Raw genomic sequence first — 21,613 nt, forward strand, 5'->3', positions numbered from 1 at the left:
ATTTAATGAAAATGCATGGATAATTTCATCTAACCCAAAATGGGCAATATCACCCCCGGGGAGCGGTGGCAGTTTCTAAAGTGGTGTTAAAGATAAAGGGGGTGGTGGGGGGTGATCGGTAGCAAATGAGGCAGCTGACAGATTACCGACAATTTCAGAAATAAATTACTTATGATAAGCATTTGATCCTCAGTGCCTCGTAATTGATTACAAAGATCACATAATTGCCTCATCGCTTGTTAACCCACTGTCCTCTTAGACTTGGCTCGAAGCACATTATATTTGTGGAAAAGCAATGTGACAACTCTGTATTTGGCATAACACGAGGAACCTGGACTGAAGAAAATTGACACGAAATGCTGGTGGAACACAGCAGGCCAGGCAGCATCTATAGGGAGAAGCGCTGTCGAGCTGCCCTTACACTTCCCCCCTCACCACCATTCAGGGCCCCAGACAGTCCTTCCAGGTGAGGCGACACTTCACCTGTGAGTCGGCTGGTGTGGTATACTGCGTCCTGTGCTCCCGGTGTGGTCTTTTATATATTGGCGAGACCTGACGCAAACTGGGAGACCGTTTCGCTGAACACCTACACTCGGTCCGCCAGAAAAAGCAGGATCTCCCAGTGGCCACACATTTTAATTCCACGTCCCATTCCCATTCTGATATGTCTATCCATGGTCTCCTCCATTGTCAAAATGAATCCAATCTCAGGTTGGAGGAACAACACCTTATATACCAGCTGGGTAGCCTCCAACCTGATGGCATGAACATTGACTTCTCTAACTTCTGTCAATGCCCCTCCTCCCCTTCTTACCCCATCCCTGACATATTTAGTTGTTTGCCTGTTCTCCATCTCCCTCTGGTGCTTCCCCCCCCCCCTTTCTTTCTCCGAGGTCTCCTGTCCCATGATCTTTTCCCTTCTCCAGCCCTGTATCACTTTCACCAATCACCTTTCCAGCTCTTAGCTTCATCCCACCCCCTCCGGTCTTCTCCTATCATTTCGCATTTCGCCCTCCCCCAACTACTTTCAAATCTCTTACTATCTTTCCTTTCGGTTAGTCCCGACGAAGGGTCTCGGCCCAAAACGTCGACAGCGCTTCTCCCTATAGATGCTGCCTGGCCTGCTGTGTTCCACCAGCATTTTGTGTGTGTTGTTGTTTGAATTTCCAGCATCTGCAGATTTCCTCGTGTTTGCTGAAGAAAATCGAGTCGTTTCCAGACCCAGCCTACACATTATTGTAGTCCAGTGTTAGCTAGAACGATGCCCATACTCTAATCACAGTGACACATTTCCTGTGAATTAGGGTATGGTGTTCAAAGGGGTAAAGTTCAGAATCTGCCTTTTCGAATGGTTTTGATCACATTTCTTTAGCCCATGGCCCAACCAAGCCATCACTACCCCCTTTTATATACCTTCAGGCGGACAGTCAGATTTTGCCTGAACTATGATGACATCCTAACTTTCCCCGTTATTGATTGCAGTGCTTAAGGTTGGACTTAATCAATACACAATTGACTGTGGTCTTTAATCTGCCACGAGAATAGCAGAAACAAACCAAATGAAAAGGTATAGAGTATCTGAAATATGAACTTATACCAGCACCAAGCAACTAACAACAGCCAGTACATCTGCTGTGTGAAAAAAAGATCTTTCAAATACGGCAAAAACAGACTCCTTGAACATTTGAAAAGAATATGCTCTGATAAAACAATCAAGAACTTGGTCTATTTGCAGTCACTTTGTGAAAACTTTTAGGAATGAAATACACTTCAAAACGTGTGCCAGAACAATAAAACAGTGATGGTTTGCATGCTTCATCAGCTGTACAAATCATTAAATGCAGTTATCACAGTGGTAAATAAAGTCAAATCTCATGCTCTTAATTCTCAACTATTTTCAGAGTTTTGTCTTGAGAATGAGGTACAGGTTCTTATACTTGCTGCACACAGAAGTCAGGTGGTTCTCAAAAGGAAACTGCCTGAGACACTTTTATACACTTTTTGAAACTCTGATAAAATTATTTTAAGAAATGAATGCTTCATTTAATAATTAACTTAACTCAAGAATATTAGGCATGACATTGTTTATTTGTCAGAATTATTTTCAAAGTTCAGTGAAATCACTTTTCAGTTGCAAGGAAACGATGTGAATTTTATCAAAGTCAAATTAATTGTCCCCATATTTCTGTCTCTTTTTAAGTGCAAGATTGGCCTTGCAACCTTTTTCCGATTTCCAAACCTCTCGGAGTTGGAAGGGAAAGAAAGAATACCAGATGATGATCTTTAAGTTTACTGTGCCCACCTAGGGGAGGTGTATAAAGACTCGTTAAGAGAGATTTCAGGATCTTCTCTCAATCCAAATTTCATATTGGGTAATACATCCATTCCTGAACATTTGTAATGAGGAATTAACAGGAAGGATAGATGAAGAACTGATTTTGCTACAAAATGACTTTGAGCTGAAGTCAGAGTTTAAAAAGTCATATCAAGACTTTTGTTTGCAGGAAAGAAATCTCTGAATGTTATCCAGCACTGTGGAAAATGGACAAGATGTTCTTTGTCGCCTTTCCAACATCATATTTAGAGGAGCGTGGCTTCAGTACTGTTGCCCAACTTCTTTCAAAGCAAAGGAATATACTGAACGTGGGGATCTGCGACTCCTTCAGAGTGACGTTGAGCCTGATATTGAGAAGCTGATATCACTGCACCAAGCCCATCCATCTCATTGAAAGGTGAAAAGCAATGAGGCAGTGAATGGTTGGATTACTAATACACACTCTAAAATTGTTGATAAAAATTGTTTTTACTGTAATTAATTGTTTTTATTTGTAGCTTTAAATAGATCCGAATTATTTTGGCAATTATTTCTCACTACTTTGTTCCTACTTTCTTTCACTGTGCATCATATTTGTCCCTTGCTGTACTTAGTGTAGTAAATGGCTGCTGTGTGTTCTTCATGCCAGATGTTGGAGTCCTGGGAGACCCAGAGTCTCCCAGGGAACTACATCTGCATTAAGTGCATCTGGCTGCAGCTCCTTGGAGACCATGTTAGGGATCCGGAGCAGCAGTTCGATGACCTTCGGCTTGTATGGGAAAGAGAGGAGATATTTGATCACAGTTACAGGCAAGTAGTCACCCCAAACTTGCAGGAGGCGAGCAGCTAGGTGACTGTCAAGAGTATCCAGTGACCCTGTCTCAGAGATTGATGTTAGGTTGTCTTTAAAGAGGATGAACTCTCACAAGACAGAAGGTCCCAATAGAGTACCTGGTAAGGCTCTGAAAACTTGTGCCAACCAACTGGCGGAAGTATTCAAGGACATTTTTAACCTCTCACTGCTACAAGTGGAAATTCCCACTTGCTTCAAAAAAATACCAGTGCCTAAGAAGAACAAAGTGAGCTACAATCACCCAGTTTCACTCACATCTACAGTGATGAAATGCTTTGAGAGATTGGTCTGGACCGAACTCCAGCCTCAGCAAGAACCTGTACCCATAGATCAATGGCAGACACGATCTCAATGGCTCTTCACGCAGCCTTAGGCCAGCTGGACAACACAAGCACCTATATCAGTATGCTGTTCATCGACTATAGCTCAGCATTTAACACCATCATTCCCACAATCCTGATTGAGAAGTTACAGAACCTGGTCCTCTGTACATCCCTCTGCAATTGGATCCTTGACTTCCTAACCGGAAGACCACAATCTGTGCGGATTGGTGATAATACCTCCTCTTCACTGACAATTAACACTGATATACCTCAGGGGTGTGTGCTTAGCCCACTGCTCTACTCTCTCTATGCCCATGACTGTGTGGCTAGACATAGCTCAAATACCATCTTTAAATTTGCTGATGATACAACCATTGTTGGTAGAATCTCAGATGGAGATGAGAGGGCGTACAGATGTGAGATATACCAACTAGTGGAGTGGAGTCGCAGCAACAACCTGGCACAATGTCAGTAAAACCAAAGGACTGATTGTGGACTTCAGGAAAGCTATGACAAAGGAACACATACCAATCCTCATAGAGGGATCAGAAGTGGAGAGAGTGAGCAGCTTCAAGACAAGATCTCTGAGGACCTAACCTGGTCCCAACATATTGATGTAGTTATAAAGAAGGCAAGACAACGACTGTACTTCATTAGGAGTTTGAAGAGATTTGGTATGTCAACAAGAACAATCTATAGTTGTACCATGGAGAGCATTCTGTCAGGCTGCATCACTGGCTGGTATGTGGGGCTACTGCACAGGACAGAAAGAAGCTGCAGAGGGTCATAAATTTAGTCGGCTCCAGCTTGGCTACTAGCCTATAAAGTACCCAGGACATCTTCGAGGAGTGGTGTCTCAGAAAGGCAGGTCCATTATTAAGGACCTCCGGCACCCAGGGCGTGCCCTTTTCTCACTGTTACCATCAGGTAGGAGGTACAGAAGCCTGAAGGCACACACTCAGCAATTCACTTCCAAATTCCTAAATGGGCATTGAACCCAAGAACACTACTTCACTTTTTTAATATATATTTATTAGTTCCTGCATGATTTTTAATCTATTCTATATACATATATATATAGATTGATTGATTGATTTATTGATCTTTCTTCTATATTATGTATTGCATTGAACTGCTGTTGCTAAGATAACAAATTTCATGACACATGCTGGTGATAATAAACCTGATTTCTGATTGTGAAATGGAAATGTGAATAGGAAGTTAGCACAAAGCACCCCTGTGGCCATTCCCCTCAAAAGTTAGTATACTGCTTTAGATTCTGTTGTGGGGGATGACCTTCCAGGGGAATGTCATAAGAGACCAGGCTGCTAGCACTGAGCACAGGTCCGTGGTGCAGAAGGGAAGAGGGAGTAGAGGGGAGTGGTAATGATAGGGGACTCATTAGTCAGTGGAATAGACAGGAGATTCTTTGGATGTGAACAGGACACCCAGACGGTATGTTGCCTCCCAGGTACCAGGGTTAGGAATGTCTTAGATCGCATCCACGACATTTTGGAGAGTGAAGGAGAGCAGCCAGATCTCTTGGTACATATTGATACCAATGTCAGAGGAAGGAAAAACGAAGAGGTTCTGAAAAGAGAATTTAGTGAGCTAGGTAGAAAGCTAAGAAGCAGGACCTCCCGGGTAGTAATTTCTGGATTGCTGCCTGTGCCACATACCATTGAGAGTAGAAACAGAAAGATTGGCAAATTAATGCAAGGCTGAGAAGCTGGTGCAGGGGGCAGGGCTTCAGATTCTTGGATCATTGGCATCTCTTCTGGGGAAGGTTTGACCAGTTGAAAAGTGACATGTTGCACCTGAACCGGAGGGGAACCAGTATTCTCATGGGCAGTTTTGTTAGAGCTGCTGGGGAGGGTTTAAACTAATTTGGCAATGGGGTGAGAACCAGAGTGAAGGGACCCAGGATAGGACGGATGGTAAATAAGCAAAGATATTGTGCAGTCAGGCTGTCAGGAGGAGCAGGCAGATGATAGGACATAACTGCAGCCAGCAGGGTGAGTATCAGTGCATTAGGGATGCAGAATCAAAAGGGGTAGCAAATATAGCACTCAAAATGTTATCTCTCAATGCACAGAGTATAAGAAATAAGGTGGATGATCTTGCTGCACTATTACAGATCGTTAGGTATGATGTTGTGACCAATCTCTGAACTACGGCTGAAGGACTGTTGTAGCTGGGAGCTGATTGTCCAAGGTTACATGTTGTATCAGAGGGATGGGAAGGTCAGCAGAGGAAGGTGGTGTGGCTCTACTGGTAAACACTGACATCAAATCTGACATAGGATTGGAAGCTGCTGCATCCTTGTGAGTTGAGTTAAGAAACTGCAAGGGTAGAAGGAGCCTGATCACAGTTGTATACAGGCCTTTCAACAGTAGCTGGGATGTGAAACACAGATTACAACACGAAATAGAAAAGACATGTCAAAAGGGCAATGTCATGATATCATGGGAGATTTTAACATGCAGGTCGATTGTGAAAATCAGGTTGGAAATGGGTCCCGAGTGAGTTTGATGAATGCCTATGAGATGGCTTTTTAGAACAGTTCATCGTTGAGCCTACTAGGGGATCAGATAACACACACAAAATGCTGGTGGAACACAGCAGGCCAGGCAGCATCTATAGGAAGAAACACTGTCGGCGTTTTGGGCCAAGACCCTTCGTCAGGACTGCAGGAAAGGCCTGAAATGCCGACTGTACTTCTCCCTATAGATGCTGCCTGGCCTGCTGTGTTCCACCAGCATTTTGTATGTGTTGCTTGAATTTCCAGCATCTGCAGATTTTCTCATGTAGGGGATCAGATATACTGGATTGGGTGTTATATAATGAACCGGAGTTGATTAGGGAGCTTAAGGTAAAGGAACCCTTCGGAGGCAGTGATCACAATATGATTTTCAACTTGAAATTTGATAGGGAGAAAGTAAAGTCTGATGTAGCAGTGTTTCATTGGAGTGAGGGAATGAGAGAGGGATTGGCCAAAGTAAATTGGAGGGAGATGCTGACAGGGATGACAGCACAGCAGCGATGGCATAAGTTTCCAGGAAAAATTAGGAAGATGCAGGATAGATGTATTCCAAAACTGAAGAAACTCTCAAATGGCAAAATAGTATACCCGTGGCTGACAAGGGAAGTCAAAACAAATGTAAAAGCAAATATGCGGGCATACAACAAAGCAAAAATTACTGAGAAGGCAGAGGATTGGAATGCTTTTAAAACCCTATAGAGAGCAACTAAAAGAATCATCAGGAGGGAAAAGATGAAATATGAAAGCAAGCTAGTAAATAATATCAAGTTGGATAGAAAAAGCTTTCTCAAGTATGTAAAAAATAAAAGAGAAACGAGAGTGGATATAGAAACATAGAAAGTCTAAGTGCAATACAGGCCCTTCGGCCCACTATGCTATGCCAAACATGTCCTTACCTTAGAAATTACCTAGGGTTACCCATAACCCTCTATTTTTCCAAGCTCTATGTACTTATCAAGGAGTCTCTAAAAAGACCCTATCGTATCCGCCACATTCCACACGCTCACCACTCTCTGCGTAGAAAAACTTACCCCTGTACCTACTTCCAAGCACCTTAAAACTGTGCCCTCTTGTGTTAGCCATTTCAGCCCTGGGAAAAAGCCTCTGACTATCTAAATGATCAATGCCTCTCAACATCTTATACACCTCTATTAGGTCATCTCTCATCCTCCATCGCTCCAAGGAGAAAAGGCCAAGTTCACTCATTATATTCTCATAAGGAATGCTCCCCAAACTAGGCAACACTCTTGTAAATCTCCTCTGCACCCTTTCTATGGTTTCCACATCCTTCCTGTAGTAAGCCGACCGAAATTGAACCTGCAACATTACTTCTCGGCTCCTAAACTTAATCACACGATTGATGAAGGCCAATGCACCGTATGCCTTCTTAACCAGAGTCAACCTGCGCAGCTGCTTTGAATGTCCAATGGACTCTGACCCCCTCTGATCCTCCACACTGTCAAGAGTCTTACCGTTAATACTATATTCTGCCTTCATATTTGACTTGCCAAGATGAACCACCTCACACTTATCTGGGTCAAACTCCATTGGCCACTTCTCAGCCAAGTTTTACATCCTATCAATATCCCGCTGTAACCTTTGACAGCCCTCCACTATCCACAACACCTCCAACCTTTGTGTCATCAGCAAACTTCCTAACCCATCCCCCCACTTCCTCATCCAGGTCATTTATAAAAATCACGAGGAGTAGGGGGGGGTCACAGAACAGATCCCTGGGGTACTCCACTGGTGACTGACCTCCATGCAGAATATGACCCGTCTACAACCATTTTTTGCCTTTTGTGAGCAAGCTAGTTCTGGATCCACAAAGCAATGTCCCCTTGGATCCCATGCCTCCTGACTTTCTCTATAAGCCTTGCATGGGGTACCTTGTCAAATGCCTTGGTGAAATCCATATACACTACATCTACTGCTTTTCCTTCATCAATGTGTTTAGTCGCATCCTCAAAAAATTCAATCAGGCTCATAAGGCATGACTTGTCTTTGACAAAGCCATGCTGACTATTCCTAATCATATTATGTCTCTCCAAATGTTCATAAATCCTGCCTCTCAGGATTTTTTCCATCAACTTACCAACCACTGAAGTAAGACTCACTGGTCTATAATTTCTTGGGCTATCTCTACTCCCTTTCTCAAATAAGGCAACAACATCCGCAATCCTCCAATCCTCTGGAACCTCTCCTGTCCTCAAAGATCATCGCCAGAGGTTCAGCAATCTCCTCCCTCACCTCCCACAGTAGCCTGGTGTACATCCCATCCAGTCCCAGTGACTTATCCAACTTGATGCTTTCCAAAAGCTCCAGCACATCCTCTTTCTGAATATCTATATGCTCAAGTCTTCGGAACACTTCTTCTTATGCTATTAAAAAAATACACACATATATATATAAATAAAATGGAATAGATGGCTTTATTCCCCAGTTTGGAGATGATACAAACATTGGTGGAGGGGTAGGTTGTGTTGAGGAAACTGGTAGGCTGCAGAAGGAATTAGACAGATTAGGAGAATGGGCAAGAAAGTGGCAAATGAAATAAAATGTTGGAAAATACATGGTCATGCACTTTAGTAGTAGAAATAAATCTGCAGACTATTTTCTGAACAGGGAGAAAATCCAAAAATCTGAGATGCAAAGGAATTTGCGATCACTTGTGCAGATCACCCTAAAGGTTAACTTGCAGGTAATGTTGTTGGTGAAGAAGGTAAATGCAATATTAGCATTCATATCAAGAGGTCTAGAACACAAACAGGTACGTGATGCTGAGGCTCTATAAGGCACTGCTGAGGCCTCACCTAGAGTATTGAGAACAGTGTTGGGCTCCTCATCTAAGAAAAATGTGCTGGCATTGGAGAGGGTTCACAAGGATGATTCCGGGAATGAAAGGGTTATCATATGAGGAACATTTGATGGATCTGGGTCTGTACTCGCTGGATTTTAGAAGGACAAGGGGAGATCTCAATGAAACCTTTCAAATGTGGAAAGGATGTTTCCCATGGTGGGGAAGTGTAGCACAAGAGGGCATTGCCTCAGGATAGAGGGGCTTCCATTTAAAACAGAGATGCGGAGAATTTTCTTTCACCAGAGGGTGGTGAATTTGTGGGATTTGTTGCCACAGGCAGCTGTGGAGGCCAGGTCGTTGGGTGTATTTAAGGCAGAGCTTGATCGGTTCTTGATTAGACAATGTTACAGGGAGAAGGCCGGGGAGTGGGGCAGAGGAGGGGGCGAAAAGGATCAGCTATCATTGAATAGTGGAGCAGACTCGATGTGCCAAATGGACAAATTCTGCTCCTATATCTTATAGTCTTCTAAATCAAAATTCTTTAGTTTTTAAGTAATGGCTGGAAAGAGAGAGTAACAGCCTGGAGGTATCGTCTGGGAGCCAAGGAGGCGGTAACTCAAAAACATTTGGGAACTTTTAACCACTATTATTGACAACTACTGGAACATTCCCCACACAGCCTGGCCCAGTGTTCCCCACTCCTGTCTGAACCATCACCCCCCACTCCCCGTCTGAACCATCCCCCCCAACTCCCCGTCTGAACCGCCCCCACTCCCTGTCGGAACCGCTCTCCCCACTCCCCATCTGAACCATCCCCACCACTCCCCGTCTGAACCGCCCCCCCACTCCCCGTCTGAACCATCCCCCCCAACTCCCCGTCTGAACCACCCCTCCCACTCCCCGTCTGAACCACCCCCCACTCCCCGACTGAACCATCCCCCACTTCCCGACTGAACCATCACCCCCCACACCCCGTCTGAACCGCCCCCACTCCGTCGGAACCGCCCTCCCCACTCCCCGTCTGAACCATCCCCCCAACTCCCCATCTGAACCCCCCCACTCCCCGTCTGAACCGCCCTCCCCACTCCCCGTCAGAACCATCCCCACCACTCCCCGTCTGAACCAACCCCCCAATTCCCCATCTGAACCGCCCTCCCCACTCCCCATCTGAACCATCCCAATTCCCCGTCTGAACCGCCCCCCCACTCCCCCACTGAACCGCCCTCCCCACTCCCCGTCTGAACCACCCCCCACTCCCCATCTGAACCATCCCCCCCAACACCCTGTCTGAACCGCCCCCACTCCCCGTCAGAACCATCCCCACCACTCCCCGTCTGAACCATCCCCCCAATTCCCCATCTGAACCGCCCTCCCCACTCCCCGTCTGAACCATCCCAATTCCCCGTCTGAACCGCCCCCCCACTCCCCCACTGAACCGCCCTCCCCACTCCCCGTCTGAACCACCCCCCACTCCCCATCTGAACCATCCCCCCCAACTCCCTGTCTGAACCGCCCCCACTCCCTGTCGGAACCGCCCTCCCCACTCCCCGTCTGAACCATCCCCCCCACACCCCGTCTGAACCATCCCCCCAATTCCCTGTCTGAACCGCCCCCCACTCCCCATCTGAACCGCCCCCCACTCCCCGTCTGAACTGCCCCCCCACTCCCCGTCTGAACCATCCCCCCCACTCCCCGTCTGAACCATTTCCCCCAACTTCCCGTCTGAACCGCCCCCCCCACTCCCCGTCTGAACCATCCCCCCCACTCCCCGTCTGAACCATCCCCCCAATTCCCTGTCTGAACCACCCCCCACTCCCCGAGTGAACCACCCCCCACTCCCCATCTGAACCATCACCCCCCACTCCCCGTCTGAACAACCCCCACTCCCTGTCGGAACCGCCCTCCCCACTCCCCGTCTGAACCATCCCCACTCCCCATCTGAACCCCCGCTCTCCCCGTCTGAACCATCCCCACTCCCCATGTGAACCACCCCCCATCTGAACCCCCCCCACTCCCCGTCTGAACCATCCCCACTCCCCATCTGAACCACCCCCCACTCCCCGTCTGAACCATCCCCCCACTCCCCGTCTGAACCACCCCCCACTCCCCATCTGAACCCCCCCCCACTCCCCGTCTGAACCATCCCCCCCACTCCCCGTCTGAACCACCCCCCACTCCCCATCCGAACCAGGATTATTACCCCGGACATAGGTTATGAACCTCCAGGAGGAACCCAGTAGGGTAATGTGTCTCAATAACTCAGAGAGCTGTGCTGGCTGGAGTCAGGTCCTTGTGCTTTGACTCTTGCTAGTGTCACCCATGACCAAACAGGTCAAAGGGTAGAGGCCAGACTAAAATCAGTCCTCCAGTCTTCCAGGTTCAGGGGTTCACCCCAGGGCTAACAACCCAGACTGGGAAAAAAAATTGTTACGGAAGCAGCAATGAAGAAACGTTCTGTATCTGCGTGTGACTGTATGTACAGACAGAGATGGAGGACCTTCATTGCTGCCCCGCAGTGTTACAGGCAGTAAGATATGCTATGAAGTGTGTTGTTCTTGTGGCAGCAGTACAGTTGAAGACATAATACGTTAAAAATACAATAAATAAATAGTACCCAAAAGGAATAATGAGGTGGTGTGCATGGACCATTCGCAAATCTGATGGCAGAAGGGAAGAAAATGTTCCTGGAACATTGAGTGTGAGTCTTCAGGCTCCTGCACAGAGACTGGATACTCAAGAGTATAAAACTGACCAGTCCAAAACTGATGAGATGCTACAGCGTGTATTGGCTAGTGGTTGGAGAGGATTAAGATGGATATTATTGTTATTTATTTTTCGTACATTCGATTAGAGTAGATGTTATAGATAGAACAGGACCAGGAATGCATATTTGCTCTATTTACCCAGAGCAGCACCGACGGTTTAAAAGTGATCTAACAGCAGCGTGACTATGATGAGCACAACGGTCACATGCACCTACACTGGGATGCTGGAAACGTACAGAGAACGGAATTCTGGAACCGCTGAATAGGTCATGAGGTGAGCTAGTGTACAGATCAGCAACCTTTCAGCCGAGCTCAACAGCTGCAGGATCCAAGAGCCGACTCCCAGGGCAAATGCCAGTGGCTCCCAGCAATGCTGACACCCAGTGTAGACAACATGAGCAGCCACTTGGACACTAGCAATGCACAGCTGAACAGCAAGGCCAGGATTTTCATATCTGACCCCACACAGGTAACACCCTGGACTTGCTGGCACTAACAGGGGTGAAAATGGACAGTTCTCACTGGAACTGCCTACATCTGGGCCATTAACTTTGTTTTTCCTCAATCCCTAAACACTGCCTGTCTGGCTGAACATTTCCAACATTGTTCACATGTTTAAATTACACACGTCTCACTCAGTGAATGGAAAAAGCTATTTCCTTTCTCCACAGAACTGATTTTTCCAGTATACAGGTAAGACAGGGTAGTAACAGGTTGGACTGCTAGAAATCTATGGCAAAAAAAGAGGCCATTTTGTGTCACTGTATCATGCCAGTCAAAAAAAATCATCCACAGAACCTCACTTCCCAGTTCTTACTCCACAACTTTGTGGGTAATAGCACTTCAAATACTCATTCGTGTTAATAAATATGAGGAGGGTTTCTGCCTCTGATCTTGAGAAAAGAAGTTCTTCAACTACTATGTTTGCTGCCTCTTATTTATTTATGAGTTTGACTAAGGGAAAGACATGCTTCCAAACCTGTCCATGCAGCCCTCATTTAATTTTAAACTCCACAGTGTCATGTTTCAAAGAAAACTACCATAGTCATTCAAAAATATTCCAAAAACTAAACTTATCCAGACCCAGCAATATCCTGTAAAATCTACAGCAGCTCAGATGCGATGACATCAGCCTGGACAGCTGTGCCTAGAACCATCGATGGTACTCCAGCTGTGGCCTAACCAGTGAAGACAGCCACTGTGCTCCTATATTGTTGGGCTTAGCCAACAATCGAAAGAATTCTATATGCCTTCTTAACCTAATCTACCTCCTTTATTCTGTCAAATGTACTCTTGTGTCCCACTTCCTAATATTCCTCCATGAACATACACTCATTAGCCACTTTACCAGGTACCTCCTGTACCTAATAAAGTCGGCACAGAGTGCATGTTCGAGGTTTTCTACTGCCGTAGCCCATTCTCTTCAAAGCTCGACATGTTGTGCATTGAGAGGGGCTCTTCTGCACACCACTGTTGTGATGTGTGCTTATTTGAGTTACTGTCGTCTTCCTGTCAGCTTGAACCAGTCTTGAACCAGTTTTTTGTTTTTGCACCATTCTCTGTAAACTCTGGAGACTGGTGCGCATGAAAATCCCAGGAGATCAAAAGTTTCTGAGATACTCAAACCATCCCATCTGGCACCATCAATCATTTCATGGTCAAAGACACTTCCATTGCATTTCTTTCCCATTCTGATGCCTGGTCTGAACAACAACTGAACCACTTGACCATGTCTGCATGCTGCTATGCATTGAGTTGCTGACACCAGATTGGCTGATTAGATATTTGTGGGAGTGCAGTTCCTTATTTTATTTCTCTCATTCAGCCCTTCCACTTCCACACACTGAGCAGGTCAAAGGTCCCGAACACTTTTTTTGAGTCATCTATGTTCTTTCTTCTTCATTTTTAAAATTTCCTTTCTGATTTCATTCCCTCCGCTTCGAAACTACTTGAAGACTTTTGCAGCATTAAGTTCACTGTATCGATACAATACACACAAAAAAAGGCGTGTACGTGACACCATTTACATCTCCTTCCCTCTTTTCAATTGCAGGAAAACACCACTCAGCTCTAAAATAGATTTAAATTTCCCAATACCCTTGTGATTAATAATTTTAAAAAACCAGTTCAAATACTGACACTCTAGTTTTCTGATTAATAATGTATCACGTTGCTTTACGATTTATAATATAAATAAAATATCAGCAAAGTATCAATAGATTTGGAATATATGCGTTGAATTCCAACAAGCCTATTTTTCCCACCTGTTTTGGGGACACCTTTCCACTTACTATTCATTTTTGCTTTGCATTTACCACATTTTGTCATGGGGAAGGTGGTGGGGTGGAGCCACCCGTGGCTACAGGCTGCATCAAAGTGAGAGCGAGGAGGGAAATTTTGAGTCTCCTCTTGAGACTCTTTCCTCAACCCCTGCACAGAAATCTGCTGTGAAATGTGGGACAAGACTTTCCCAAGTTTGAGCTCTTACTTTAATATTCAATGCTTTCTACTCATCCACTTTCTATCACCGATCAATAAACGGTTGCCAAAATACTGAAAGCTTTATTTAATGCTAAAAAGGTGTTTTTTAAAAAAAAATCATATATAGATTTATATTCGTGTTAAGAGAATTTTGAAATTGTATACGTGAAGTCTTGGCCCAAGTGACTGACCTATATTTAGATGAATTCAAAGTTAATCCCAGCTGCAAATGTACTCCAGTTACAAAATAGCACAATCATCCCCCGCTAAATGTATGCGTCATATGACCAGCAGCAAATGCTGATCCTGAGGAAGCCTGACAACCTCACCAAATTTAGGGAATTGGAATGTAGTAGCTTCAAGTGGCAAGTTTGGTGTTACTATTCTCCAACCTAAGCACATCCTACTATGCAATATTATAACTGCAGGAACTGAAACCTATCAAACTACTCATCTCCTTCAGTTTTCCCTTGCACTACCATCTGTGAATCTTTAAATAGCAAACTTGTAATCACTTATTCATTCATCCCAAGTGATCTCGGGATAATGTTGGCGACCCAGCATGAGTCAGTAATTTCTAGTATAAGGAAGGGAACACTGAGATAGGAATCATTACCTTGCAGCAAGTCAAAGTCATTGCAGTTTCTCACTCCATATAGAAGCTGAACTCACTGCCCAATTCTTTCCCGGAATCCTGCATCTCCCGGACTTCCTCTCCTGGATTTGCTAACTAAACCCAAAGCCCAAATCAATTGTTATCTGAAATAAGCAACGGCTTTTATTCAACAGATGTGTACAACCATTTAAATGACGGCGCTTAACTACAAGCAGGTCAGGCAGCATCTATGGAGCGAAATAAACAGTCAGCATTTCGGACTGAGACCATTCATCAGGTGATGATAGGTAGTTAAGTAAAATACTGTAGAAAATTATCAGCAAAACCCAGTTCAAGCTCCTGAGTGAGCCCGTTGACCGTTTCTTGGATGAGAGAGATGCTAATTTGGTGTTTGGAGATACAAAGTCTAGAAGTCCGAGAGCCCAGGGCCAAGGACAGTTGGTCAGAGGCCTGGAGGCCTGTCTATATGTGTGAATGGGTGGAAGGGTGAGAAAGCAGCTTGCTCTGCTGTTGTTTCTTGTGTCGTCCTGCTCAACATGATGGGCACACTGTGTTGGTGCTATGACACTCGGGGGTCTGCCCCCAGCCCACCTTTAGGCTGCGCTGGTTGTTATCACAAACTATGCATTTCACCATGTTTTTAATGTACATATGATAAATTAATCTGAAAATGACGTTCCATCAATGTCACAAACCGCATTTCTCATTTGCAATTTTTGTCTTCTTCCTCGGGTGCTGGATTATTCTTGAAGATGATTGTGCGAATACCATAACGCTCTGTACTCTCAGATAAGTGACTTCAGTCTGAATGAATAAATTAATGAATTAAGTTCAATTGGCAAAAGCACTAATCAATACAGAATTGCTCTGCACAGATCTAGAAGGTCCCAGTTTCAATCCTCAGTTCTTGTTCCAGTGAGGTAGCTCAGCTAATTAAGGAACATATCATGCTCACAGTTTATGATGACATTTTATTATCCACAATCTGGTGAAAGCTATGGCAGAGAGCTGCACCATGACACTGTACGGCTGCCTTAGCCAGACTGAGCTCAGGTTGAGGAGGGAACTGAGCATTTGTCAGTGACAAGAGAGATACTTTATAGCTCATTTGATACATCACCTGGTTTCAGTCATTTAAGGGGAAATGCTTTGAAGTATTGTATCTGAATTTTTAAAAATGAATACATTGTTTTATAAATAGAAGCAACCTTTCTGGCCATGGGATTATGTAAGTAAATACTGACATTCACAGCTCTGCTCCATTTGGTTCCTGAACTATCAACAGGGCAAAATGCCAGGAAGAGGTTGGGACAATTCCAAATGAGAGAAAGGATCCATAAGAAAGCAGAAACTGAAGAGGTTCTGCAGATGCTGGAAGTGCAGAGTCTCTCTCACTCACACACACACACACACACAAAATGCTGGAGGAGCTCAACAGGTCAGGCAGCATCTATGGAAAGGAATGAAGTGTCAAAGTTTTGGGGCGGAGACCCCAAGTCCTGATGAAGGGCTGGGTTGGCTGGTTATTCTCTTCTCTAGCTGCTGCCTGACCTGCTGAATTTCTCGTGTGTGCCACCCTCACACTACGCTGATCCAGTCCTGAAAACAGCCCCCCGACCCAGAGTTCCCTGGATTCCAGGCCTCGACTGCCATGACCTGATATGCATATTAATGACCTCACCGGCCTTGCCAGCAATATTCACAACTCCATACTTACGAACAATACTCTTTACCTCTGGCAATGGTTACAGGGAGAGGAGAGATTTCACCCCCATTCCCAATCACTCCAACTTTATTAGGGTTCTTGCTGCCACACAAATAAATGTTAACTTGATATCAGATCATTAGATTCAGTGCTCTGGTCCAATTGGACCAAAGTTCTCATGAGAACAATAGTGTTCGAGTGTGCACAACACTGTTACAGTGCTAATGAATCAGATTCAGCTCTGTACGGAGCCTGTGTGTTCTCCCCGTGATCGTGTGGGTTTCCTCCCATGTCTCAAAGACGTACGGGTCAGCAGGTTAATTGTTTACATGGGTGTAATCAGGTGGTGCGGCCTTGCTGGGCCAGAAGGGCCAAAAACGGGGCTGTATCTCTGAGTAAAAAAAATAAAGTGGGGTCTGAAACCAGACTGACAGTGAGGTTATGGTCAATAACATCAATGATAACGGATTTGATCACACTGACTGTGCGCTGGAGTACTGCCCGTCAGCTGCTCCTGCCTTCCGCACCTATGCACTCCAATGCAGAGGTTAGGAACATGCTGGAAGTCAGACTTATTGGAAGGCAGCATGGAGATCTGCGTAAGTCAAGTGAAGCCGCTGTTTCACAGCTCCAGTGCAGTCTGTGTGATGCCTGAATGTCCTCTAGGTGAGTGTGTGGATTCCTGCTCGGTGTTCTTCCTCTCACATCCCACAGACACAAGGGCTGGTAGGTTAGCTGGGCACTGTAAATTACAGCTCACCAGCACAAGCACCCACTTTATATAAAAATCAGATTAGATTTTTAATCTAATTTTTTTTAAATTGGACTAGAATGGATGGATGCTTGACGTTCACTGCAGACCTGCCGTGACACTGTGACAACCAAGTTTCCGCTCTGGGCTCAGTGTTGAATGTAGAAGAGTTAAATGGCTCAGCCCTCAGCTTTATATCACCCATGACAGATGCATGTAGCTTGGCACAACTCAGCTGATGCTGATTAAAAAGGCACCTGTAGGGAAAAGGTCTCCATTTTTCTTTTTCTTTGTTTATTTATTGAGATACAGAGCTAAATGGGTCATTCGGCCCTTTGAGCCATACTGCCCAACAATCCCTGATTAACCTACCAACCAGTCCGTCTTTGGACTGTGAGAGGAAACCAGGGCACCTGGAGGAAACCCACACGGTCACAGGGAAAACAAACAAACAGACAGCACATACAACACGCTGGAGGAACTCAGCAGGTCGGGCAGCATCCGTTGAAATGAACAGTTAAGGTTTCGGACCGAGACCCTTCGTCAGGACTGAAAAAGGAGGGGACAGGGGCCCTATAAAGAAATTGCCAGCTGAAAAACCAATCAGAGGAAAGATCAAGGGGTGGGGGACGGGAAGCAGGGAGGGGATAGGCTGGAGAGGTGAAGGAGGAATGTAAGGGGAAAGCACTATGGGTAGTAGAAGAAGGCAGAATCATGAGAGAGGTGATAGGCAGCTGGAAGAGGAGGCAGAGTGAAAGTGGGATGGGGGAAGGGAGAGGGAGGGAATTACCAGAAGTTGGAAAATTCAATTCAAACAGACAGCAACAGGTTTTGTCATTCTTAATTGAATACTTAGTATTTTTAAGAACATTGATCAACTACTTAAATATCAACTAATTTTAAATGCTTCTGGTTATAAGAAGCATTTTAAAAAGTCAGAAAAGGCCTTTGACTGAACCTCATCGTTAGGACCACACCTTCCTGAGAGTCACCCTGCACCTGCCTCCAGTTACAAACAGGAGAGAATCTGCAGATGCTGGAAATCCAAGCAACACCCACAAAATGCTGGAGGAACTCAGCAGGTCAGGCTGTGTCTATGGAAAAGAGTACAGTCAATTTTTAATGATGAAACTTCAACTGTACTTTTTTCCCTTAGATGCTGCCTGGCTTGCTGAGTTCATCCAGCATCTTGTGTGTGTTAACCATAGAACTATAGAACACTACAGCACAGTACAGGCCCTTCAGCCCTCCATGTTGTGCCAACCCATATAATCCTTAAGTAAAAGTACTAAACCCACACTACCCAATAACCATCCATTTTTCTTTCTTCCATGTGCCTGTCCAAGAGGCTCTTAAATACCCCTAATGTTTTAGCCTCCACCACCATCCCTGACAAGTCATTCCAGGCACTCACAACCCTCTGTATAAAAAACTTACCCCTGATGTCTCCCCTAAACTTCCCTCTCTTAATTTTGTACATATGCCCTCTGGTGTTTGCTATTGTTGCCCTGGGAAACAGATACTGACTATCCACCCTATCAATGCCTCTCCTAATCTTGTAAACCCCTATCAAGTCCCCTCTCAGTCTACGCTCCCAAGAGAAAAGTCCCAGCTCTGCTAACCTTGCCTCATATGACTTGTTCTCCAATCAGACGACATCCTGGTAAATCTCCTCTGCACCCTCTCCATAGCTTCCACATCCTTCCTAAAATGAGGTGACCAGAATGGAACACAATACTCTAAGTGCAGTCTCAGTTGCCCTACCCCTGGTTAGTTTGTCCTGTGGATGGGGATTAAACACAACCAGAAATAGTGATACTGATTAAAAAGTATAATTCCGTACAACAACGTCAGGCCGCAACAAAGAGGTGACCTATCCCCATTTGGGATGCCCTTAGATATTAGCAAGGACTCAACCAGGCTGGATCTGCTTCTGTAGTTTTCAAAAACACTTCAGTATACCAGAAGTAGAAAGTAGATTTAAAAACGACAACAATTCTATTTATGTAAAATAACTAAGATTATTTGAAAGTTAGTCAACAAAATGTAAAATAGAATAAGCTTTGATACTATTAATTGCTGGCCAGGCAGTAAGTCCCGAACAGGAAACTTGAGCATCTCTCATAGATTCCTTCAGACATTTACCAGAAGTCTGTTCAGACAGAAGCTATGACCTTTTCCTGTCCTTGCCATTTATTTTCTTCTCCGGCGTATGCAAAATAAAGGACTAAAGACGCTATTTCTGAATGTTTGTAGAGCACAATGAGCATAAAATGTACGTGTGTAAATCTTGGCTTTGCTGCAACATGGCATTTTAAACGGTAGTGATATAAGTAATTAAATATTCAAATCTGATGGTTCGCGTTGTTGCATTGTAGGAAGGCTGAAGAGGTTCTGGTAGGTGACAGCTCTTTTAAAGCTTCCTCCCAGCCAGAGGCTGAGAGTCTGCCAGCCTCGGCTGATCCTGCTGCCGGTCAGCCGGAACCTTCACCACCTATTCCTGTTGCGTTCCGTCGCCTTACCTTTATTCGCCACCTCCCAGGCGATCTCGAACAGGAAAAGGTTATCGGCTGGGAGATCGTCCTCAAAGCCGGAAAGCGAACCATACGACGGCGAGTTACTCAGGAACGACATGCTGCCGAGATCTCAGGAGGGAAAAACCCGACGGCAGCGCAGCATCGGAACTGATCGCGCCCAACTTGGAACCGAGCATGGGCAATGAGCAGCGGCACGGAGTCAGTGGCGGCCAGGGCATGCAGCAACGCCACCGGGCTCCAGGGGCGCGCTTCTGCGGGACAGGACCGGCTCCAGCAGGGGGAGGCGGTTTCCAGGATCCGCCGAATCCACCTCGCAAATGAACCGGGAAGGAAACGTTCAGTTGTTGCGCAACTGGTTGTGTTTCATCCAGGTAGAGTTGAATAATCTCGAGATGTCCGTAGGCTGCCGTCTGTAGGAGTACGTGCGGAAGCTTGGTGCAGCCACAGCAAGGGCTCGACGGGGAAGGACCACAGCACTGGGTTCTTCTGCGACTGCAGGGGGAGGGCCCGGTTGTGTGATACTACCCTAGAGGGTCTTATGAGTGGCACCAGTGTTCTTGATGTGTTGGAATGTAATAGAACAACACTAAAAGCATTGACTATGAAAGTAAAGAATGAAAAGGCTTTGCACAGTTTATACACGGGAATATTTTTTATTATGAATAAAGTTCTTTTTGATTTAAAAATGAACTGTCAATGAAAGTGGTAGATGTGGATTCAATTTCAAAGGTTTGGATAGGAGGAGTATGGAGACATATGGTCCCGGTGTAGATGGGACTAGGTGGATTAGGTCAGCATGGACTAGATGGGCCACAAGGCCTATTTCTGTGTTGTAGCACTCTATGACATTATGATAACTAGGGAAGGGGGGGAGGCATGCACTGATAATGGACTTCATGGCAGAGGATGTGGGTGAGGTCCTAAATGAGTACTTCGAATTAATACTTTCCAAGGAGAAGGACATAGAGGATCAGGGGATCAGTCTGGAGTGTACTAATTTGATAGGAAATTCTGAAATAGAGGGGGTAGAGGGTTCTTAAAAACATTATGGTGCATATGACTCCAGGGCTCTCTCCTACTAAGGCAAAAAAAAAACCTGTTAGTTCCTAAACCAATATTTCCTTGTGGAGGACTGGTGAGTAGCAAATGTTCCTTTATTCAAAAGGTGAAATAAGGATAATTCTGGAAACTATAGGCCATTGCACTCAGCTCAATGGCAGGGAAGATTCTAAGGGATAGGACTTATGAACATATGGACAACCATGGCCTAATTAAGGATGGTCATCATGGCTTTGTGCAGGGCAAGTCATAACTTACTAACCTGATTGAGGTTTTTGAGGAGGTAGAGTTGTGGATGTTACATATGTGTAATTTAGTAAGGTGTTTGATAAAAGTCCTTCATGAGGGGTTTGTGCAGAAAATGAAGATGCATGGATCCATGGTGAGTTTATTGTTTGGATTCAGAACTCGCCTGGCCAGAGAAGAGCACAGTGTAGTAGTCTATAGGATTTATTCCAGCTATAGGTCTCTGACAAGTGGCATTTCACAAGGATCTGTATTGAGACCTCCACTGTTTGTGATATATGTATTGCAAATTATCTAGATTACTGAGGCCTAATTTGGAGTATTGTGTACAGTTCTTGTCACTCACAGTCCCTACAGGAAATATATCAATAATATTTAAAGAATGTAGAGAAAATTTACAATGATGTTGCCAGGATTTCAAGACCTGAGTTATAGAAAAAGGTTAAATAGGTTCAGTCTTTATTCCCAAGAACATAGGAGAATGCAAGGAGATTCAATAGAAGAATGCAAAATTAGAGGTGTCACGAGACAGGTAGCACCATGTTCATTCCAGGGCAGCTGTCTCACCTTTGGTCCCCAACAGACACTGACCTCTCACCCATGGCTCCCAGTAGCTGTTTG

At 45.1% G+C, this 21,613-nt stretch overlaps 1 protein-coding gene across 1 annotated transcript in view; it reads right to left on the reverse strand.

Moving 5' to 3' along the window:
• The window catches only part of LOC132397215 (glycogen [starch] synthase, muscle-like), a 124,930-nt gene extending 104,591 nt beyond the window's left edge, over positions 1-20,339 (reverse strand). The window contains exon 1 of the mRNA XM_059975665.1: positions 19,673-20,339. Coding sequence (XP_059831648.1) covers positions 19,673-19,784 — 112 coding nt within the window. The 5' untranslated portion in view covers positions 19,785-20,339. The remainder of the gene's footprint in view (positions 1-19,672) is intronic.
• Positions 20,340-21,613: the final 1,274 nt, after the last annotated feature.

The sequence above is a fragment of the Hypanus sabinus genome, chromosome 7 (assembly GCF_030144855.1).
Source record: "Hypanus sabinus isolate sHypSab1 chromosome 7, sHypSab1.hap1, whole genome shotgun sequence".
Classification (NCBI taxonomy): Eukaryota; Metazoa; Chordata; class Chondrichthyes; order Myliobatiformes; family Dasyatidae; genus Hypanus; species Hypanus sabinus.